General features: G+C 37.0%; 1 protein-coding gene across 8 annotated transcripts in view; it reads left to right on the top strand.

The window, feature by feature from the left end:
- The window catches only part of grip1 (glutamate receptor interacting protein 1), a 305,230-nt gene that overhangs the window by 139,510 nt on the left and 140,677 nt on the right, over positions 1 to 25,043 (top strand). For 7 of the 8 annotated variants that reach the window (XM_015352804.2, XM_069192309.1, XM_015352801.2 and 4 more), the window contains exon 2: positions 6,032 to 6,076. The exons of the other annotated variant lie outside the window; for it this stretch is intronic. In XM_015352804.2, coding sequence (XP_015208290.1) covers positions 6,032 to 6,076 — 45 coding nt within the window. The remainder of the gene's footprint in view (positions 1 to 6,031; positions 6,077 to 25,043) is intronic. 8 annotated transcript variants of the gene reach the window in all.

The raw sequence follows: 25,043 nt of genomic DNA on the forward strand, positions 1-25,043 counted from the left end.
TATAAAGAAAGTATATATAGACCTGTATTATACTGTAGGTCTGTATTATTTAGTTGATTCAAATCTTCGACTGGTTTGAATCTACTAAAGGCTCATTATACTTAGTGTTAACTCATACATTTTTTTCCAGAGAGATTAATATACAAGCTAATGGAAAACTGATTCATTTTGCACAAGATGGGTTAATCTCTGATTAAATTGAAATGCCAGTGCAGCTGAATAAGCTTTGCTCAAGGATGGTAACTCTTGTAGCTTTGTGTTAAAATGTAGAAGGCAATTGCCAACGCGGCAGATCAGTTTGACACTTTAGCCAGGGGAAAGGAAATACTCTCTTCCATTAGGGTTATTAGACACAACTTCAAATAAGTGGCTGCCAGAGATTCATTTTAGACAACGCTCTTAACATGTGCAATATAGAAGTATGGATCTCAAGACTTGTCAAAGGAAGCGGATTGTAATCAAGGTGCTTTGATGTACTACAGACATACAAAATAATGAAACCAACCTGTCCTTGTGGAAATTAAAACTGTTTATTCTGCTTAACTGAGTCACAGCCTCCTGCAAGTTTAATATGACCAAAGCAAAATGTTGTAAAGTTGGACTGTTGCTCAGAGGGCTGGGAAATGAGGGAGTCCTGGCAACACACAGGGTGGTATGTTGAGGAAGCTGATTAGGCTGCTCAACATCGAGAAAAGGTTCTCTCGGTAATCACGCCAACCGCACGCAGGGGAGGATGGCTCCAGAGAGTGTTTGCATCTGTGTGGCTTAGAAACAAGTAGCTGTTACCAGCTGGAGCATTAGTGAGCAACAAGCACTGCAGCTCTTAAATTACACACAAACAACACGCCTCAGAGGCAGTCTTGAGGTGGCACTTACTTGTTTTCACATCAGACTGGATGTTTTTTTTTCTTTAGTTGTGTGAGAAAGGAGTGGATACTGTATATAGATGTTGCTATTTGATTTCCTGTCCGTCAAACACAAAAGCTGTTTTTTGTTGCAATAATTTGTCTCCGATACAAAACAGTAAAGTAAGTTGCAAGTTTTAGCTGATGACTGGGCCTGAGTCTGGAAACCAAAATTATGACTAAGCCATTGTATTGTAGTGATAGAAGCTTTGTCTGCACCTGCAATTTAGCGAATTTTTGGAACAAATGGATTATAATAAATTATCAATCATTAATCAATATAATTGAGCAAATCACTTGATAATTGTTAAGTGACTTGTAAGAGTTCCTAATTTTTAATCAAACAAGGATAACCTATTAGACTGACTGGGACTCAGCAAGGCCAGTGTAGGTAACCTCTGGTTTGGTCAGTGGAACCCATTCTATTTGTCAAACAAATCATCTGTTGTCTTTTTGATTGTGCAGTAGTATATGTTGTGTTTGTGCTCATTTTCCATTTCTCTCTAAAGACTTTAACAGGCAAAGGCTGGTGAAACAGTAGGTGGTACCCATCCCTATGGTCCAGAATTTCCTAATTTCCCAGCATGGTGACCAGGGATATAGCGCTGTTGGAGGTACCATCTTTCAGATAAGACATGGAACTGAGATTCTGACTACTTTCTCATTTTGAGGTCCTATAGCCTACAACCTATAACCACAGTGTTGTGGTAAATTCTGCTCCAGGCTTGTGCGATCGGGCCCACCTATTGTTCCACATTAATTCAATTATCGAACCAGTTTCTCATTTTTTTACATGATGTGCTGTGTAGTGTTACAGCACTTCAGTGGTGGATGAGGTGGGTCCCCGGTATATTACATGATTTGTAATCCTTCAGATGAATAAAATGTAAAGCATTTATATTTGTAAATCTACTGTAGCTTCCAAGTCATACCTTTGATCTGCCATGCATTCTCCACTGTGAGAACCAGGCCACAAGTGACAGGTGACCAGTCAGTACAAATCTCATTTAATTCTACGTTTTTAAAATTATTTGGAAAAGTGTTGGTTTGTTGGCCCCATTTTCCACACATCTTATTTCTGTTTACAACCATACAAAATACCTGAACTTAACCTCGGGTCTGTTGATATTTTTTTTAGTCCAGCAGCAACCTTAGTTTTTTCCAGGTCTCCCATCCAGGAACTGACCTGCCTCACTCCTGCTGAGCTTCAGTGGGTTGCCAGTAGTGAGTTGTAGGGTGATATGGCTGCTGGCTGAATAACCTAGCAGACCATTGTTGCACATTAAGCAAAATACAAATTGTTCACTTCTCTATCCACACATAATTTAATAATTGACTTACTTAAGTGAAAAATTATCATTACGGGGAATCTGAAATTGGAAATTTTACTTGCTCATATTCATATGCATGTTCCAGTACTTATAGTAATATGAAAAAGCGATCAAGAGACCTACAGTATTTTAACAGTTGCTGGATTGTTACCATATTTCCACATGTGGTTGCTGTTTTTCCCACAACAATCTTAGAGTCTACAGGCTGGAAATATTTTGACCTTAAAGTAAAAATGAGGAACGCCTTTCGTTGTGTTTTGTTTGAATAAGTTAGTTATGAATCTGCTTGTTACAACACAAGTCTCACAACAACTGACTTACTGTACAGTATGATACCTTTTTTTCCTAAATGAAAAAACAGCTTTTGCTAGAGGCAGTAACTAAAGCTAGACATTAACATTCTCAAACTTTGAAACTCATCACCAGCGATTCTATAGGAGGGGATGGTCCAGTTCAAAGAAATGACATTGTCCTTAAAAGAACCATGTCAGCAGCCTTTCTGGGTGAATATAGTATGTGTCTTTAGCGTTCTTCTATAGACGCCTGCAGAATATGAATAAGAAGAGAAGGAAGAGATGAGCAGGTTAATATATAATGGACTCCTCAGTTCCATTAGCAGTGTCTATGAAAAGACTTCTCCTGGTCTGTCAGATGTTTTTTAAGAAGACCCTACAAGATCTATCAAGGTTAACAATATAAAAAACCGGCATAGTAATTTTTAACCCTTGTGCAAAAACTATTAACAAAAGAGCAATGGTTAGCTAGTCACAATACATTTTACAATTTGCTGGATTGATTCCCTGTGATTTTTAGTATATGTTTAGTACTGTACATACAGCAGTATTCAGTGATCTATCTGCTGGTAGAGTAAATGGTGGCTAATAGGAAGTTCATTGCATTTAAATTCATACTGCACCAGCAAGATGTGTGTAAGGATGTGTGTATTATCAACACACCTTCCCATGCTCTTCAGGATGCCCTAAGGCATCCTGGACCTGATAGATTGTTTAATGACTGCAGGGCATCTCTGATTTCAGACTGCACAGCTATTATCATTAACGCCCCTGCATAAATGGCACTTTGTTATGGCGGTTCTATTATAAGTGCATAACATTCAAATTACTTAACTGTAGTAGAGTGGTATGTCACAAACTACATTTCTCCCTCAAATGAATGATTTTGAACTCTTTATGAGGGTGATGACTGTGGAAAAAAGTGCTCTATAAAATTTGATTTTCTCTAATGTATATCGTGTATCCATAAATCCACATTCAATGCTAAACTTATCGCAGTTTGCAGTTGCTTTTATTTCTTTTGGTTAAAAACTGAAGGCAGGGCAAATGAATGATCCTGGGATGAAGTGAGAATTCCAACACACTGCTACACATGTCCTCTAGAAAATTATACATTTTAAATTCACTAGGTTTGAATTGTCATACGGTATCTGGGTTGCAAGTTATTTAAATAAATGTTCTGGCCTAAAGACTTTCTAAATGTTGAAAGAAGGTTGTAGTAGGTATGAGAGGGAATATTCCAAAGGTTGTCAGTTTAAGAACATTGCTGTAAGTGAATGCAAGCGACATGTGACCCATGATTATCAAGTCTCCCACTCTGTCTTGGCATTTACATTTCAGTGTCTTTTGTGTGTGAGCCTCAGCTAATTAATCAATTACAGTTGCGGCAAATGCCAAAGGTAATGTATTTTGTGACATGGGTTGGATTCCTCATAGGAAGGAGATGCTTGTCATAAGCCTTCTGTCTAATGTTTTCCATTTCTTGCAGGTTACAAAATCGTTGTCCGATTTTCGTAGTTGGTTCTCTGGGGCTGCTTATACAGGCAGCAAAATTCCTGTGCTGCAGTTTCATTATTTTAAAGAATTATATTAGCTGTCTAACATAGCTAGAGGGCTTACAGTGGTATGGAACACAGTCACATTTACCGCTAACAACAATAACTCATCGTGATGAGTCTTTCGATGCAATATTTCTTCCCCCCGAACCTCTGCTTTTATATATTTATATATTTGAAATTGTTCACTTGTCACTTATCTCAAGATAGTTTGATTTCAAGTTTCTTGTTTGCTTGTAAATTCTGCAAAACATCAGGCTTGTTTTTAGCTTTTTACTGTGTGTCTTATTTTTTAGCTTTTACCCTTCTAGAACAGATGTGAAAATGAGTACTCTCGGATAAAAGGATAGAAATAAAGCCTTTATTAGTCTCGGCAGTATTCGAAAAAATTCAAGCATCCAGACTTGGTGTCTTCTGATTCAGGGTTCACCACGACAGCATTAATTTTGAAAACGGTATATGGCAGTAACAAGTGATTTGAAAATGTTGTCTACTGAATATTATAAAGAACCAAAAGTTCTTGAGCCAAATATCACTGCGACAGAAAAACTCAAGAGTAAGCCACTGATTTTCCGTTCATTTTAAGTTGTATTTATTTATGTGTCTTATTTGTGGCCCGATAATCAAAATGAATACAGAGAACGTTGCATATTCATGTCAATGTGTATAAATGTGTTTTAACACAAAGATCAGAACATATTTGTCAGAAATGCAAAGGACAACATGGACTGTGGAGAAATACTTGAAATACTGCTTTGCCTTTCCAGATTCAGATACTGAAGCTCATGTGGAATAAAGGGTGGGTTATCCCCAGATTCTTTAGGTGAATGTATGTACATGAGTAGATTCTGAGTGAGGTTGTTGGAACTCTTAACATAAAACATTAATTAAACTACATTTTTACTTTCATGTAGGGACATGTACAGTAACTATCATAACTTGTCCTGTTATCATCAAAATTCTTCTTATCTTCAAAATACATCATGCTGTTTTAGGGTTGAGAAGCATTAGTAAAGTGTACCCACTACATGGATCAGAACATTGGAAATAATAATCTTTTATGAAGAATGAAAATTCTGTTTTAGCCTCCTTGATGAGCTTAACTGCTGCATGAATCACTGTGCAATCTGAGTGACTTCTACTTTGATGGATAAACTTTAGAATCACCTTAAGCTGTGGAAACAGCCTAATAACATCTAAAGCATGAGAAGAAACATAAAAGCTTTGAATTTTAAATAAGATGTGCTGGGCTGACCTGAGGGTTTTTTTAATGAGAGCTGTGTGGTGAATTTTGATTATGCCCATTCTTTTTTGGGTTATTTCCAGAGGTGACTTCAGAAAAGCCTTAAATAAAGAAAGATAAGTAAAATTTGATAAGAAACACATGTTCTTGACAGTTAGGCTGCTGTATACAGCAATATACTGTATATATCTATCAGAGCTGGGTAACTCAAATTGTTTATCAGCATAGTGCTGATATGACCAGGGTGCAGGATCTTTCTCTGCTTCAGTGACAGTGGACTGGATCCCAATTTGTTTGAGTTCACTTCCAATTATTGTGCCATGGCCCAATGTGTCACTTGGGGTGATTGGACATGACAGAGTGATGCTATAGTCTGTACTGTATAGATGTGTGTACTGTATATGTGGTAAATATGGATAGCTGTTACAAGCAGAGAGTTAAAGCAGAAGCAGGTGTAGGGACTTTCCCTTGACTGTGCTGAATGGTGGCTGATGATAAAAGAGGTTTGTTGTTCTCTTCAGCTGGGGTTGCATAATGCTGACATGCCTATAGCGATGTGTTCCTATAGCAGCGTGATGGTAGCAACTGAAGCAGAGGACTAGTCCTACCCCACTTACAGACTTTCACAGCATTTTGTTTTTATTACAGTTGAATTAAAATGAGCTTTTGAAAGCATCATTATGTCTTTTGCACTGTCTTTCAGAACCAGAATCAAACCAAGACAGTTTCATGATGACATTTGTTAGAGGTAAGAACTGGCCGGGTTATTAGTAAGTAACTGAAAATGCTGTTACATTCCCAAAGCAAGTTCTTTTTTTCCCTTCAAGCCCTTTTTATTTCATAGTATGTTGTTGGAGTAGGAAGAATAACTGTTCTAGAGTTCTTCAAGTACTTGTTATAGTACTAAAATAATATGTTCTTGCTCGTCTGAGAACACCTCAGGAAATGAGGATGTACATAAGTAATTACAATATATATTTTGGCAACAGTTATGAATTCAGCACATAAGCCCCCAGTAGTCTTATTACACCCCCAGCAACTTTGTAACAAACTAAAGTTGTTGACTAACCTTTTTTGTATTCAATGTTTATTAAACCTCAGAGGAAATGTATTTAAAACTTATTTTACCTGGATGTCACTTTTAGTTTTAAGGATAAAAAATTATTCTTGTAGAGTTATTGGCTTTTACTACTTGAAACTACTTGACTCTACTTGGAGAGCACAGTCACAGCAAGCATCTTAAACACTGGTCAAGAGACCATATCCTTAGAGTATTTTATAAGAGAAATTGTGCAGCTGTGTTGGCTCCTATTGGTTTTCAGTCTATCTTAGACGTTCTTCTGCATTCACACTGAGCTATGAGATATTTGGTTATATTACTAAAAAACAAATGTGTGTGTGGCAAACTTTCAGATAATATGGTCTATTTCATTGAACAAATACTGGAAATGATAATACACATGATGATACTTCATGTTTCAAGACACATATGCAGTATTTACTGTACGTTGGGCTCATGTAGTGTCCATTGTGCTTTTATCAATGTAATAAATCTTAGATATTGCCCTTGGCCCTTGTCGTTGCAGCTGTAATGAGGACTGAGGTCAGTGTAGGGTAGTAGCTCAGGTGGAGGGTGAGCTGAATTTCCCATAAGGAATGAACTGTCTAGAAACAATAATGTAGCTGTATTTCTTTAGCATTAACTCAAGACAAATTTAACAGTGCTGCTAAAATTCCAGAGCTTGCTTTAGAAAGACAAACACTGTGAAAGCCACGTTAAAGTGCCTCTGTGTGTTTGTCTTTCTAATAGTATATGGTGAATCCTTTGTAAAAGTTCAAAATATTTTTAATGTCCTGTTATTAAAACCGATATACTGGAACTACAATACTGTAGATCAATACAGTGGTACAGTCAATAGTTTTAATTGAATGTTACTACATTCTTTAAAAAAACATAAACATACAAGGTAATCTGGTCCACCGAAATGTATCGAGTAAACCAACATGGGCAATGAATGTGAAATTGCATTTTAATAAACACGGCCTATCAAATAAAACAGTCTGGTTTCGATGCACAGTACAGGTAGATTTCCTTAAGTAAGTCTTGTAAAATCACACAGTTCATGCTTGAATTGGGGAGTGTTGATTTTTTCATGAAGCAAAAAAAGGATCAGAATTTGCCTTTAAAATTTAGTATTGCAGAGTTCAATGTAACCAGTTATTGTTCAAGAGGGCACCATGTCGTAAGAATATAAAAAAAATGTTTGGTGCCTATTCTGTCTAGAGAGGATATGATGATTGTTGATTAAAGACTTGCTTGGACATACTGTAGGTTTTTTTCTGTGGGGCCAGTACCTGACTATTCACACAATCCAAGCTACCAAATTGTGAACCACTCGTGATTTAAAGGCACAAATTAAACAATACCGTATTATTTATTCACTTTCAGCTGCCATGCTTCAGAGTACTGTACATTGTAGCATTTTCACATTTTGTTTATAAAATTTGTCCCACATAGTAACATTGAGTTACTACTGTTGAAGCAAAATGTACTGTATGTACTAATTAAATTAAAACCAACAACATAGTCTGATAAATGAAAAATATACAGTGTATTCAAAATGTTGTTGTTGTTTTTTTACTCCCGTCTAGGAACGTGTCTAGGAAAGCATGAGTTTTCTAATGGATTTAAAATATTGTTACTTGCTTACAGTAGCTCTAGACACAAAATACATTTTCTTTAGATATATACAGTAGCTGTATAGTATGTAAGAGGGAACTCATAGCTGTCTGATTTATTTACATTTTTTTCTAGTTAGGACTCCTGTAGTGATGTTTAAGTCAAGATGATTAGATTGTTTTTTGCATTTTATAAAGTGGCATGAATAGATGTTTATACAGATAATTTTTAAGTTAGCAAGAGAAAGTGCTTTTGAATGCTAAGACTTTAACAGAATGATAAATGCAGATTTTAATGCAATAGGTGCTTATACAGTGTATCAGTGTTTTTATCTTAACAGAGACTGTTTCTGTATAAACAAAGTCTTACTTCAAGTGAGGTTTAATTCGTCCGGTAATTATTTTTCCCATGATGGACTCTGTGATGCTTAATATAACTTTAACAATTAGATCAGAATAATCAAGAAAGTATTACATTGTTACATTGAGTTTGTATGTTTGCCCTGTTCACTTTTGGGAATATAAAAACAGTAGGCTTGTGGACAGTTTAGTTTAGGATTATTTTTAATTTGTTTTTAAGAATATTATTTTGTCTTTATCCAGTAGCCCAGAGCCTTTGTTGTACTCTTGAGCAAAATCCAGCAGCCATGTCACCCTGCAATTCACACCTGTCTGCCCACTAAAGATAAACCTCCTGGGAAAACCTAAGGTTGCTGTTGGGAGAGGTGTTAGTGGGGCCAGCAGGGGGCCCTCACCATGCAGTCTGTGTGGGTTCTAATGCTCCAGGATAGTGATGGGGACACTATACTGTAAACAGATGCTGTCCTTCGGATGAGACTTAACCGAGGTCCTAACTCTCTGTGGTCATTAAAAATCCCAGGGTGGTTCTCGAAAAGAGTAGGGGTGTAATCCCGGCGTCCTGGCCAAATTTCCCATTGGCCTTTACCAATCATGGCCTCCTAATAATCCCCATCTATGAATTGGCTTCATCACTCTGCTCGCCTCCCAACTGATAGCTGGTGTGTGGTGAGCGTTCTGGCGCACTTTGGCTCCTGTCGCATCATCCAGGTGGATGCTGCACATTGGTGGTGGGGGAGGGGAGTTCCCATTACCTGTAAAGCGCTTTGAGTGGAGTGTCCAGAAAAGTGCTATATAATTGTAAGAAATTATTATTATTATTATTAAGATATTTCAGCTGTAAATATTAATGTAAATGGGAACAAATATAAGTTGCGTTGGATAAATGTGGGAGCAATATCAATAACGTTTCTGATAGTCTATGTGTATTTATACTTTTCCACTTGCTCTCCACACTCCGTTTACTTGTGGTGATTCTTTTTAAATGGGTGTTGATGATGCCCGTGCACATCTGCCTCTCCACCAAAAGAATTCAGTTCTGTTTTGTTTTTTCCCAAACCCCGTTAAAGGGAGTTAAACAGTAAAACGGTAGAGATGAAGTCATTCATTTTGGAGATTTGACTTGTGACTCATAAATGTTCAAAGGTATATTTCTACATGGACAAGTTTCTCTGAGCTCTAGCAAGATATTCTGAAGACAGCCCCTTTCATCTACATTTTCTTATTTTTTTCCTTTTGAAAGGCTTGAAATCTATCTTAATCACAATTATAAGGTGCTTAAAATAACCCTTAATGCTGGCCAGAATTACATTTTATTGCTTCATCATTACTTTAAAGCTGTGACTAAACATTTCTTTTTACTAGATGAAGCCACACCTGTATGTACAGTATGCATAAACTTTCCACATCTTTGAGTACAGTTTACAAAAATCAGTGTTTAAACAAGTGCAATCGAAACACCTTCTGCAGTTTGAGCCTTTTGAATAAGAACATCCTTTTTAGTTGTACAGTCCATTGTTCTGCCTTCTTAATTAATATACATTCAACACCATACTAGGAAATGGCTGTGCATTCAGATAACTAGACAGTGATGTTTAATATTTCAAGTCTGTATGCTTTAATATCTTGATAAATGAGACCACGTACAGCAGCAAGAGAATTACATACATTAGCTACAAACAAAAAGTACATATCGAAGGTTGTATATATACTCAATACTTGCAGTTCAAAGGAATGGTAATCAAAATAAATACCTCTATAACAAGGAATACATGTTCACTGTCTTTTTAACCTCATGTGCATTTTAAGAGAAACTGGGTTAGTTCTTGGTTTTTCCCATTGAATTTAATCTTGGGTCAGGACAAAGTACATGATATCTACAGAATTATGAGAAGGGTATGTCAGAAGTGGATGTCACAAAAATATTTCCAGACTCTGAACAGAGCTTTAAAAGGCCACTGTATTTTGAGCCGTAAGGATGCATGCTATTGCTTTCTGACATTACAGGACCCTGATAATGGCTTTCTTCTCTTCTGTAAAACTCCTTTACCTAAAAGAAGTTGAATGATTGTATAAATGAGATAGTGGTTGGTTCTGAAATTCATAAATTCAGTCCAGCATGTAATGACAACCAATTTGAATTAGAACTCCTGCTGAATGACATTATGCTGAAGCTAGGTGCTGTGATGTAAAATTCACTATTTGATGGTATTTTGACAGATAGTGCTGAAATGATTCCTCATAATTGGCTGCTTGGTCCTTTCTTAAGAATATGCGCAGTTTTCAGTAATTACTGTAAAAATTGTCCCTGTTGTGAGCATGAGTGTTTCTGTCTGTGTGCGCCGTGGGATAAGCTCTGGGCAACAATGATGCTGAAGTTTCTAAGTAATTCTGAGAGTATTTCAGTGAGGACCTGCGCATATACTATACACTATGTAAATAAGGTTGTGGGAAGACAGACCAAGTATACTGTAGGCCTAGATACGCATTTACAGTAAGTGCATCTGGTTTTCCGGAACATTACAAAAGTTACAAGTTAAAATAGACCATTTACAGTACTTCCTTTTTCTTATCTACCGTCTTATAGCATTTTGGTGACTCAGCAGTGCCCAGTTTTGACCTTCCACTTGGTGCACCCACAGGTTCTTATGTAACAAAGGAATTTCAGTCTGTTCAGTCCTTCAACATAAGTGTCCTCTGTCTCATGTGACTACCTCTCTTTTTGGATAGATACTGTAGATACTTATTAATCCTGCAAGATAATGTTTTGACTGGAGTTAGGGCGTTTTTGCTAAGTAATATCAATGTATCAATATCAATCTTTTTAAAAACAAAATACAGAAACAACTATAACAAAAAGATCTAAATGTATTAATATTTCAGTGTCCTGTGAAGTACGATGGACACATTTCAGCGGCGCACACATTGGTGTTGCTGTCCTTAGTTTAGAATGTCTCTTCATGCATCTTTTATCTTGCAGACTTGTGTTGAATCCTTATGCATCTGGTTGTCGCTTGTTATTGCTAGAGCTGATGTTAACGGGTGCTTTGATTGAGATTAATGGGGTGGACTAAACTGAGCATATGAGAGATGTCTAGGAAGACGCTTGATGCCTTTATAATAAATGGCTGATGGATTATTTGACAAGATGAGGTGTTTTAGGGAAACACCTCATCTTGTATCACATTTTTCCTTCCGTCATCCTCCTACAGTACAGGTTTTTAAAAGCACCATCTTGTCAGGTTTAGTTTATGGACATTCTAAAGAGACAACAACCACATACTTAGGAAGGCTTAGAGAATTGGTTGTGTGGAATGAGGCTCTCTGTTCGGTGGACAGTGAATATGGTTTTTAATGTGCACTGAGAACACAAATCTTTGGCGGATCTTAATGTAAATTTGTTTTTTCCTCACCATTATCTCTGTCTTGAAAGGTCTGCACTGGGAGCGCTTGGCTTAGTTGTGGTTATTGTCAGCAGAACAAACCGGGATTAATTACGCATCATTGATAGAGCACAGCATTAGTATGAATTGTTACATTGATCCAGCAAATGAATTCCAAAGACATGCCAGCAGGAACAGAGCATCTCACACATATTCAGGATCAGAATATCCGAATGTACTAGACTAGGGGACAGAGAGCTAAAATAGTAATGATAGTACAGAAATAATCTGGTAAACAGTCATACTGGAACTGTTGAAGCTCTGTAAAACATTCTAGGACCCTGGTGGTCCAGAGATAACAGAATTATGACTTAAATGTTACATCTTGATGGCAAAACTAGAATACTGCAGAAGTGTTAGTAAGTTCAGTAAACATACAAAGGCATTTGGGTTTTCATAGCCATTACTTATGCCTTCTAAAAATGGCCCCCCTTCATTGACCAGTTGTTTTGTGAAGGTGGAACTAATGCGTCAAGACTGAGTCATTCTCTGCTTTTTTATAAATGTCAGAAGCACACATGTTGGGAGACATTCATATCTGTGAGCTGCTCAGAACTGAGATTGAAGTGCTGAAAAGAAGGATATTTAATTGCTGCCGAGACGCGTATTATAACCTTTGATGGCCACCTTCAGTGCTGAAATAGGGTGTTTGAAGTCTGTATCAAGCATTAGAAAAAATTAATATCCAGCATCTGGACAGGTAAAAATGAAATATAGTGTTGTGGTAGGAGTTTAAAAATGAAATTAGCTAATCTTAATTACAGTATCAATGCAGTTATTATTTTTAGTGCACTATTACTGAAGTGCATACAGTAGATACTGAAATGATTTAGAAACCTAACACACTTTCACAAGAGCTTGGAATTACAGTGTATGTTCACTGATTAAAATGTTTGAATATGTTACCTAGAGAGGTTATGTTATTTTAATGTTATGGCTCATGTTGTCTTTCTATCTGTCTCTTGAGTTTTAAGTGACACAAACAGGGACATGAGGGTGTGCAGTGAATACTTGTGAGGGGATGTGTACATGCTTAAAAACAACACAGCTTCACAATACTTAATCAAACCAAAACAATCTCTTAGCTCTGCAAACCAAGAGGAAACTTACAGCAACATGAAGTTGCTTAAGCAATCAAGGTTGAGCTGACAGGGACATACCAGTTATATTGATCACTTACACGGGAATACTTGAATAAACCATGTGACCTTCACTGTGCATGACATTTCAGCAATCTTGAGAAAAGTTTGTCTGAGAATGATGAAATGATAACTTAGCCAAAACCCCAGGAATAAAACCAGCCTTATCCTACTTAATGTTTATCTTGAATCTGGTAATGCATTCCTGAAACGGTAGGTTCCATAGACTGTATATAACGATGCAGTTTATACAACGGTAACTCTGCTGGATTGTTGGATGACTGGTGTTTGACTTTTTATGTGGAATTTGCAGTGTTCCCACTGGCATCATCTTAGTCCCAAGGGGAAATCTAAAATAGGAAGGGACAGTGTTACTGAGTTTAGCCAATGAAGTAAAAGCCACCTGTCTTTCCCTTTAATTTTGCCCTGACCCCAGCAGCTGGGTATATGACCACTCTGAGGTCAAGGCAGACTGACTTAAACTGTGGCTGCCTCAACAACCACAGGAAGCCAGTGTTGGGCTTCCTGCACTCTAACTCACTCCTTCACGCAAAGACCTTAGTGAGGCCTGTCAGCCGTTCCTTGCTTTCCACCCAGCCTTGATGCTCTTAAAGAGGCAGGAGCAGGGAAACTGAAACTGAGACAGCTGGAGAGATTAAACAATACAGTGATATTTCAGGCCCTTCAAGCAGTGTTGTCAATGACTGATCAAGTATATGACAGGCTCTGCAGTGCTAATTGTTTAAAAAGAAAGGCATTTCATTAAAGATGCAATTCCACATAAATATGTGAATATAAAATTGGGGAACAAAGTATTGTTATATTGCTGGCTGTTGAGTAGAACATGAAACATGATACAAACGAATTAAGAGACATACAGTACTATGCCTGCTTTCCAAGATCTGGCTCTTCCATTGGCTGGGCTAGAAACTGGGAATCGTTGTTTAGCTAGGCTGAGCAAATAGATGCATTGCATGAGCAAAATGAATATAGTCCAGAGCTGTCACTTAGAAGATAAGAGATCCTTTAATGAGGTCATGGATGTAGAAAATAATTGTCATCTTGTGCCTCGAAGGAAGTTGAAAATGATTATGCAGAAAGCTTTTACAGTTTCCATGGAGTTCGCCCTGGCTGTTTTGGAGATTTAACTTTCACTAGCCAGCAGCAGGTCACCTGCAGGATCACCACAGGCTGTTTTAGAGTGCTGGCCTGCTTTTGTCATTGTTACTGGTATTAACAGATCTACTGAGGAATCTTGGGCTTGGCTAGTGTTCTGAGAATCCATTATTCATGTAGAAGATGACCTTCTAGCATTTACCACTTTAATAAACCAGTTCCCCCAAATGCCAACAATGTTTTACAATATACATTATTTTTAAGAGAAAGCGGTTTCCTCTCTTCAGAAGATGCGTGACCGCATGACAGCTTCGTGTTGCCTTTTGTGACTTCTGTTTTGACTTAGTGAAATTTTTTTCCGACTTCAGGTCTTAGCAGCAGTATGTGACAGCCTTGGGGACTGTGTATTGTCTTCCCTGTTTTACAGTACGTTCTTTCTAAAACTAGGAAAGAATGAGCTTCACATACAAGGTAGATTAAAAATCACTGGTTCAATCAAGGAATCTGGAATGTACCCTGAGGAAGCACAAAATGCAAACTAAGAGTGATTGCTTTGCATTATAAATACAGAAGTGAATAATAAAGAGGATATCGACAGTAAAAATAGTAAAAGGCAGTGGATGATGAAATGGTCTTTTTCTAACCACATCTCTGTTCCATTCTATAAATGTTTATTAACCCTTTGTGTAGTTAGAGATGAAATAAAATTCATTTTAGTAAAAATTTAGTAAAAAATGTGTCGTATGGAGAGTTATCCTTTCCCAGTTGTAGAGACGATCTTGTTTTGTTAATTATCATGATGCTGACCTTGTGTATCACGATGCTGAAGTGTACGCGTGAATATGGATGATCAGAATCCATCGCATCTGCAACAGTAGCCTGCAGCTCTGAGCTCAATACGTGCCGGCTGCCGACTCTAATGCAGTTTACTCTTCACTGCTCTTATTTTTAAAAGGCAATTAAATGTGCCAGTGCACTTTAATGTGTTCTTCCAGCCTCCATTGATTGCTATGCAAAAAACAGTTTGGCCCGGGAGCAACATGAGAGCATCTAAGATTTGTGACCCCCAGAGTGCAGGTTACAGAACAGCGCTCAGAGTGTTGCTCCCTGGTGTATCTGTACAGCTGCCTGATGAAAACTGTGTTTGTCAAGTTGGGTTATTTGGGTTTGTTGCTATTTTCTCCAAACTTCTGTCTTGTTTGTAATCTGTGTCTGCAGTGAATACACATTTCTTTCCCCTTTTTCAGTTACCTTCAAACACCTTGTCATGGGACTCTCAGTACAGTAGATAAATTAATACATGCAGAGTATTGGTATTTTTTTACTAAATAATGTTTTTTCCCCATTATTTTGTTAGGCAGTCAAATATGTAATACTGTATAAATATATAGTATTTTTCAATCACTTTTCCTGCATGAGTTTCAGTTTTCCTTACTGGTTGTTTGCAGGTAATTTCTTGTGAGCTAAAAAGTAACAGTACAACAGGGTCATTTAGAGTCCAGTTGAAATATTTTAGATTGTAAACAAGAAAGAGTAAAAGAGTACTGTACATACTGCAGACTGTTGTGTAAAACAAATTCCTATACATGCATTCAGATGCAAGCTGTATTCAAAGATTGCTGTGTTTATTAAAATAACCAATGATATAATGTCACTTTTTTTTCTCATTTTGTGTTCTTAATTCCAAGAGGTGGGAAAAAAAAGCAGAGAGTTTTTCTCCCCGTTGTCCTTTCTCTATTAAGGCTGATGTGTCACAGGAAATTCACAAATAATATTTAATGTTGTTTTCTAAAGACCCCTCTCTCTGCCACTACCCAGGCTTACTATTTTAAAAAAGTCTAAAAGCTGCGTATCCTGAAATAAGCAGTGCGGCTGGTAGTAGAACTGAGAGATGAAGTGGAAGAAGAAAGCAGAGGCAGGCAGGTAGCTACGGTAACTGCAGCTTCTCACATCCCTGCTTTTAGAAGAGCTCCCTTTAACCTCCCCGTGGGTTTGTTTGTTTTTCCAAATAAAAAAAATGAAGCATAGCAGAAAAGTATGCCTTCAATTTATTTTTTATTTATGTTTTAAACAAATCATCGCACGCAGCCAGGACAGCCACCTGGTCCTGCTGTCTCTTACTTTCCCACTCTCTTGTCTTGCCTGTAAGACCAGCTTTTAAAAACAATGCCACTAATCTCCAGTGTAGACCAGGTTGGATGGGAGGGAAAATGTATTTTTTAATTTAAAGTGTATAAACAGTATATCAAATGTATGCCATTTGAGATGCTTACACAAAGTGTTAAGCAATTTGAATGAGTTTAAAGACTTCATGCAATTATTGCCTCATTAGGGATTCAAACCAAATACTTTACCTTTTTGCACAATTTACTTTGTGAGTGCGTCCCAATACTTGTAGCTACTTGACGTAACTAGGTTGAAAACAAAGTATGTTTATGTAATATTATCAAACTTACACCCCATTATCCAAAATAAAATGCGTGCAATGCTGTACTTCTAATCCATATTAATCTTATGATCAAAAATATAAAGTGCTTGATTGTGAAGTTTTGGACTTCCAGTGCTATTGGGGAGCACTGGACAGTATGTACAGTACTACTTGACATGCTTCAAGTTAGAAGAAAGCGCAAAATAATTTTGCAGCTCCTTTCCATTATCTTATGAAAGGGGACAGACATTATAAACAAAAGATACTGTAACTTGGCTTCGTTCATGTTTATGGGCAAGTAATCTGTTTTAAAAATTCAAAGCATATAGAATGCTACTAGAATATTAACAAGGGTTTAAACCCTAGAAAGGAATATATTCTTTCCTTATACAAATATACCAATGATATTAGTTAGGGTTGACTTTTGTGTTCATACATATTTAAGCACAAATCTGTCGTTAACAAATGTTTTGTTGACGAACTGTCCGTGTTCCTTTGTAGCCGCTCATTACATTGTTTCTTCTGCTACTTGAGGGTATTTGCAAAAACTAAACCTGCAGAGTGATGATAAAACTAGTTCTTGCATGAGAAGCGTATTATCAGCAACAACCCCTGATGTGACAAACAAGGTAAGGTTAGTTCTGCATTTATTAACTGTTGCTATGACTCTGAAATAAATAATGGCACGCATTCTCAGTGTATTCATCCATCCATTTTATAACAGCTTTATCCAATACAGGGTTGCAGGTGAGCTAGAGCCTATCCCGACACGCAACAGGTTGAAGGCAGGATACACCTTGGATGGGACGCCAGTCCATCACAAGGCAACTGCAAGCACAAGCACGTACAGTAGATTACAGAATTAACAAAGAACTCTTCTCAAATGGAGTTGCTACGGTCAGTGGACCTTTTGAGGAAAAGAGGAGGGTGGTGTGGAGAAACATACTATATATCTTTTATGTTCTCTCTGTTGGACAAGTATAGAAAAGACAACAGAAAAACTTTTCAAACCACTAACTTGATCAGGAATTGGAGCTTATTAGATTCCAGTCATGGTGCCGTTTGTGATTGATTTTGTGAAAGAACCCCTTTGGTGAAGATGAAAGCATGAATTATTATTTACAGTATGAACTTTATGACAAAATAATAAATAACAACAGGTACAGTAGCGTGTTTCGCAAAAGAGATCTTCAGCTCTAATGTGTATCTTAATCACTGTTAAAATTAGTTGCTTTCATCCATTTTATCCATTTTCTAACCGCTTCATTCAATTCGGTGTCATGGGGAAGCCGAAGGCCATCACAGCATGCAACAGGTACAAGGCAGGGTACACCCTGAATGGGATGTGTTTCCACTGCAGGGCACACACAGATAGACAGGCATACGCTCGGGTCAATTACTCAGAAGCTAATTAACCTACCGTTATGTCTTTGGACTGTGGGAGGAAACCCATGCAGTCGTGGGGAGAAGATATTATATTAATTGGAATACTTTGGATGTTTGGATTTGATCATCTCTCTAATGATGCATCCTGCAAAAAATGCCCTTTTTTCTTTTATTTTGATCCCTAGATCAAACGTTTTTTTTAAATCACAGCAATTGTGTGTACAGTACAGTACAGTGTAGGCAGTTTTTTTCCAAAAAACGCTACGAGCTTAGTCCTGCCTATGCAAATTATTTTGAGGTAATTTTGTTGAGTAGTTAATTGAATACAATTTGCTTTTCAGTCCTTTCTACTGTATTTTATTATGACTTGTATAATGCTTTAAGGTGCAGGTCTATCATGACATGGTATTCTATAAAAAAGGTTTAGTGAGGATCGGCTGTGAGGCCCATTAAATGTTCTTAAGCTGATATAGAACTGTTGTTTTAGTAGAGCAATACTTTGAGGAAAATATATACTGTAAGTGTTGTACATGTACATACTGTACAGTATGTGGTAACAAGTATACTTCTAATGCTATGACATTTTGTGTGTAGCACCATATTCTACCATTGCATCTGAATAGAGCTCATTAACAATTCCAGTGACTCATACTAGCTCTGTGAAGGTGTCAGTTTGTTGTGACATTTTCCACTGCATTTATTTTCGATCTTTTATTTTCTGTACAATTCATCCTACTTTACTTTCAGGTCTAGCACATGTTGAAGTGAAGTTTAAAGCTAGTTGAGTATCTTTGCCAAAAATAAACGTTTAGACAGGGTGCTCAGAAAAGTAGTTGATCTTTTCAAACAACTGAATCATGAAAACTGCACAAAGTAATGTTTGCAATGTCAGAGTCCTCAGGCAGCCTACTGTATTTCCATGGACAATGACAGTACACTGCAGTGGGCTCTGACATGACTGATGTCCACTAAAGAGGCCATGGTGTAGAAATTGATGCAGCAATATAAAAGTATCTTGGCAGACTTTTGTAAGTTTTTTTACTGTAGGGCACTTTTGAGTACAGCAGTGATCTACAGTCTGTCTGTCTCTGTAGGTAAGTGGTATACATTAACAGTTCTGATCATGCATTTTCTGATGGAAAATTTTTAGAATTAGAGTTTAGATTTTTAGATGGAGTTTAGAATTTCAGAGCAGCGGTCTACCTTATTAATTATCTCATCTGCAAGTAATAAGCTTTTTGTTAAAATATTCTGTGGTTTTATTATCCTTTTCTTTGAGAATCAGGCCTGAGAATGCAAGGCCTACTTTGTGTTTTTACTGTATGTGAGGAGAATGCTTTAATGGTAAACATGGTATTATAATAAATTATTTGAAAGTCTCAGTTTAGGAAAGGTGCAATTATAAGAAAGCAGTGACAGAAAGTTAATACTTTGAATCCCACCTAATTATTTTCCTGCTAAGTTAATTTGTAAAAGAAAAAAGTAAAAAGATAATTGCTTCCCTTACTATATTGTGCTTAGTCCTTTTGACCAAAGTCCGGTATTAAATGGGATTTAGTGAGACATTAATTATGCAGTTGCATTAAGTCTGCTAAAAATATAGGCTAATCTCTGCTACAAAATCCTCTTGTCCATTCAGAACCACTAAAGGACTGTGCAGTCCTGTCAAATCACATTTAAACTATACTAGCGAGTTGTTAAGTACAGGGAAATCGTCTGACGGACATTATTTCCAATTATATAAATTATAAGTATGAAAAGTGTTACTTTCTTCAATAGAAGCTGTTCACAGTTTAACATTTTATTAATCTGGCTCACCAATTATTTCCATGCATCTACTAATCAGCCCTTTTTAAATGCCCTCATATCAGCATTGGATGAATAGGGAATCAGTACAGTTTACTCCAAATCAAGCACTGGAACTTCTACTTGTTCATTTTGCATGTAATCACTGGGCTCACATCTGGCGCTATTACCTACTGTATGAGAAGCTGAATTGCACTGTTGTCATTTGTGATATGCGGGGGGGGAAAGCCGTCCCTGGAGAATCTGTTGACATAGATTTGAATTCCCTTTCAATTTTTAAAACCATGGAAAACATTAAAACGATCATTCTTTTTCATTTTTGGTTTTAATGTCAAGAGAGGAGTAACAGGACAAGGGCAAACATTGACGTTGCGTCTTTTGTATACAATGTCACACTGGGGAAAAGGTGTGAATTGAGGGGATTGACTGTGTGATCCTATGCGCACTTGGAATATATGGAAAGGCAGTACAGTGATTTGACAAGGGCAATGGAAGCTCAATGAGTATGAACTGCTGGCACAGCAAAATTTCTTTGTGTCCGATGTTTTTGACCTTCAGTCTTACGTGACTTGGGGCTTTGCTTTGTGTCTCGGGCTTGTCATTACTCCAGCAGTGCGATTTTTCACAGAGGACTGATTTCATCCCCACTGCTGCCACAAAGGTTGGAAAATGGAGAGTGCCATTATTTACCGGCGCTTATCTCAGCCCATCTCTTTGAATAATCTTCTTCCATCTAATAAATGGGTTAGTGCAAGAGCAGCACATTTGCAGAACGTGTTTGTGGCTTTCATATAATTAGTACTTGTGGATGGGAGCAGTGAGATTTAAGATGCAGAGCACAGCCAGAAAGTCAAATCTTAAATTCATGTTAATGGAAGTTAAACCACTTTGGTTTTATAAATAGCCCTGTTTTGTTTACTTTTTAAGGCATTCTGCAGAAATGGTCTTAGAATGTTTTAGAAGTTTTTACTGAACTTTGCAAAAAAACTCAGAAACAATGGATTGGAGACTCTTGATTTAAAAAAAAGTAAATATTCAGGACAGAGCTGATTGGATCGCAACTAATTGAGCACCACGGAAGTTGTGCGGTCAAGGCACTCATGTAATCTGGTGTTGCTTCCTTCATATTGTACATCTATTAATAAACTTTTAAAACTGAACTTTTTAAAATAAAATCCAAAGAAATGAAAAAAAAATCTTCTTTCTCTGCATCCCCCTATATTTGTGTCATATATTTGCTCATACAGAATATGTGTATATACTGTACTTCTCATGTAATTGCTTAGAAAAGAACAGAACCATAGAAGAATAGATTGTTTAGGAGCAGATTATGTCTACCAAGATTTTTACACCTGAGTGAGAGATAAACGACTGAGTAACCCCTGAAAATGAGTTTGATAAGGTCATTGATTATTTATCAGGTAGTGGATAGCTCAGGCTCGGTGTCTGGCTGGAAAATAATACAGTTCATTGATGGGGAAAGTGTCTTGGCCCAGCCCCATGGACAACACAGCAGTACTGCAACTTCAGTTGGAAATGTCAAACTGTTGACTTAATCTTCTCCAAAAGGCTAAAAATGTGAAGGACAACAGCAGGTTAAATCCAGGGGTTTAAATTTTAAGATTTTAACGGGGAGTTCATAAAAATACATTAGAATTTCACAGAGAAATGTCATAATTTATATCAAATGGCTTTTTGTTTTGTCCAGAACACTGTCACAGTGGATCCAATAAGGGAATTTTAGAAATATTGTATAACTACTGTACATAATAGTCTGCTTCTCTTTGTTACTGTATCTAATAGACAGAAGTATTTTTATGTATTTAATTTGTGTAGACTATAAAATGTTTAATTATGTATTAGCATTGAGGCTAATTTGTGTAGTGAATATTTTATGTTTTTATATTTTACTTTTGTTCCTCTCTTTTCAAAACAGGACAATGGCTTGATAAAAACAATAGGATAAAAATACCCCAGTTACTAAACACTGTGTGCAGCATATCTTATTTCTATTAATAAATAATACGTTTTATTTTTCTTTAATAAGAAAACTGAATAAACTAATAAACCTTACATTCATAAAACCTGCAGCTTAAACACTAGCATCATGAGGATTTTTTGTGAAATTAATTTGTATGCTAATGGTTGATTGTAGTTTGTGTCAGAGATGTCTTTTCTCATTGTCAATTGTTCTGTGTAATGGGTTTCACTTGTGATGGGTAATATGTGAAGTGTTGACCATGAGAGCAGTATTTTCTAGTGTTTCACATTGTAGTGTACTACATAAATAGTAATTTTACCTCTTGCACAATATTATTTTCCTATTTTTTTACCTTGGAATAAAATAATACCTTCCATGAAAGCTAAAGAATAGCATTTGTTGTGCTTTAGCTTAAGTATTCAGATTTATTATAATAGCATATCTAAATTGAATAATACACCATTCAATAATCAATATTATTGCATATTCAATCATAATGAATATTATATACTGTACCTTTATATATATAATATTATAATATATAGATATCATATACAGTACTTCAATAATAAATAATTGCAATATGTGGTACAGTTTACTTCAGAGACCTAAAAGTCCTCAGTTTTATTCTACTTTATATCCCTGCTTGTCTTGAATTAGTGAATCTGGAAATGAGTCAGTGTAGTCTGCCATAACCTTTTTAAGCATGCATACAGTACAATCTCCAGAGGTACTAACTGCACAATAAGGAAGAAGCTATTTGACCTCCTGGCTGACCTCCTTGTTAGCACTCTTATTTCCCACAGAGTGGCATCTGATCGCATCTTCAGTGACCTCAGGGTTTTGCACTTTGTGGCCTTTTCCTGCACATGCCTTGGCCTGCACACACCGTATTACCCCTTTCTTGACATCCAGACAGAGTCTGGAGTTCATCCACTTAATCCCTAGTACAGTGCTGCCTTTTTGTTCAAGTAGGCATTTTCTCTGACAGTCTCATGACAGCACTTACTAAAATGTTACAGATACAGTAATTGCTCCTTTTTCTTTGGGTTACTTTTAGAACCAGACACTTGTGCCTACTAGCTCATAAATCATTTGTTCATTTTCTGATTACATTTACATTACGATTTCATTCTCACCATTATTTTGCAGCTGTCTTGAATGTTAACTATTCTGAATTTACAATACTCCATGTAAGCAGTATGAATAAATTCTGCCTCTGACTATCCATAATATTAGAGACAGGATATATGACCTTAGCATTCAAAAAGCTAAATCTTTTCAACAGGATATACTGTACACATTCTGATTCCAAGGCTTCTGATGAGCACCATACAGTATATATGAAGTTGTTACAATGATATTCTGACTTTGATAAAGCTTACATGAATTGAGGCAAAGACAGGAATCTTTCCCCATTACTGTGTATATTCCCATTTATAGGAATTGCCATTTAATCTTTCATTAATATTTTATTTTACAGGCAGTGCATTGTCTGACTGAAGCACAGATTGTAACAAATGGTGTTTTGATGTCGAATGAGGATGAGGCTATATAAAATATCTGAACTCTGGTCAAGGTGATAATTTAGCAATGGCTCAACACCTAGATGTTGCTCTTAGTATAATACCTGTGCAGACTGTTAACATCATAAATGTTCAGAGCTACTAAGTCTTCTTAGCACAGTCTATGAAAGATCATCTGTTTATCCTCTTTATGATCTCAGTATACATTCTCCAACTGCTCTGAAGCTGGTGGTTTCTGAGCCACTGTGGTCTACTGTGTTTCAGTAATATACTATAATAATAATAAATCCTTACACGTTTATATAGCGCTTTTCTGGACACTCCACTCAAAGCACTTTACAGGTAATGGGGACTCCCCTCCACCACCACCAATGTGCAGCATCCACCTGGATGATACAATGGCAGCCAAAGTGCACCAGAACACTCACCACACATCAGTTATCAGTGGGGAGGTGAGCAGAGTGATGAAGCCAATTCATAGATGGGGATTATTAGGAAATGATGATTGGTAAAGGCTAATGGGAAATGTTGACCAGGGCGCCAGGATTACACCCCTACTCTTTTCAAGAAACGCCCTGGGATTTTAATGGCCACAGAGAGTCGGGACCTCAGTTTTATGTCTCATCCCAAGGATGGTGCCTTTTTACAGTATAGTGTCCCCATCACTATCCTGGGGCATTAGGACCCACATGAGCCGCAGGGTTAGCGCCACCTGCTGGGCCCACTAACGCCTATTCCAGCAGCAACCTTAGTTTTTCCCAGGAAGTCTCCCATCCAGCTACTGACCAGGCTCACACCTGCTTAAGTTCAGTGGGTTGCCAGTTGTGAGTTGCAGGGTGATATAGCTGCTGACATTTGGATGTGTCATGTGAACTTCCCAACACATAATTGTAGCCATGCATTAGAGTTAATTAATTCTTGGGCTTTTCCAGCCTACAGTCATTTAAACTGGGCATTCTGATCATAAGGCTCTCTAAATGGACCTGGCAGTCCAACATGTTACCACCGTCTGATGCTGTAATATTGATACAGTAGTACACCTCTGTGTCTGAAATACCCTGATTCAGGCCAAGTCTATTAAAGACAAACAATGGGCAATAGAGCTGACTGTGGTGCAGTATCATGTTTGTGGAGCCTTCTGCCCAGACCTATTAAAGCCTCTGGGACAGCAGACTTTTTTTAAATTCGCTTGAAGACCAATCTTTTCAGCTACAGCTTTACAAGAATAAATTTCATCAGTTTATGTACTGTACAGCACTTGGAGCGCCATGAAAAGCCTTAAATTTGTACTGTTGCTGCTAATAATATTACTACAACATCATTAACTCACTGGCCAAATGGGTAGGAGCTCTTACTTACGTGAATAGACTCTCCCCAGGGCTGGTTAGAGAAGTGTGAGTGACTTCTAAGAGTCTTATTGAAAACCAGTGGGTCACACACCATTTTCTTCATCACAACTTCGCCTGAAAGAAATCCTGCTATGGAAGTGGGATGGTGCTGCAAGTATTTTAAAACCTGTTGGAATAAATGCTCCTCATTATTTGAGCTATGTTTGCTGTTCACGGAGGCCCAGTACTTTAATCCCTTGGGATCAATAACATAATAATAATAATAATAATAATAATAATAATAATAATAATAATAATAATAATAATAATTAATAATTAATAATAACTTTGATCCCAAGGGACCACTTGTTTGGCCAGTGAACGAGAATGTGGGGCAGTGTGGATGGTTAAAGAGGCTCTTTATAAAAGAGTTAGTATTTTTTAAATGCCTCTATAGTGAGATTTTAGAAAGGTGTGTGCTGATTTTCCCCTTAGGCATTCCCTTTATATATTTTTTAATTTACTT

This window comes from Lepisosteus oculatus, chromosome 7 (genome assembly GCF_040954835.1).
Source record: "Lepisosteus oculatus isolate fLepOcu1 chromosome 7, fLepOcu1.hap2, whole genome shotgun sequence".
NCBI lineage: Eukaryota > Metazoa > Chordata > Actinopteri > Semionotiformes > Lepisosteidae > Lepisosteus > Lepisosteus oculatus.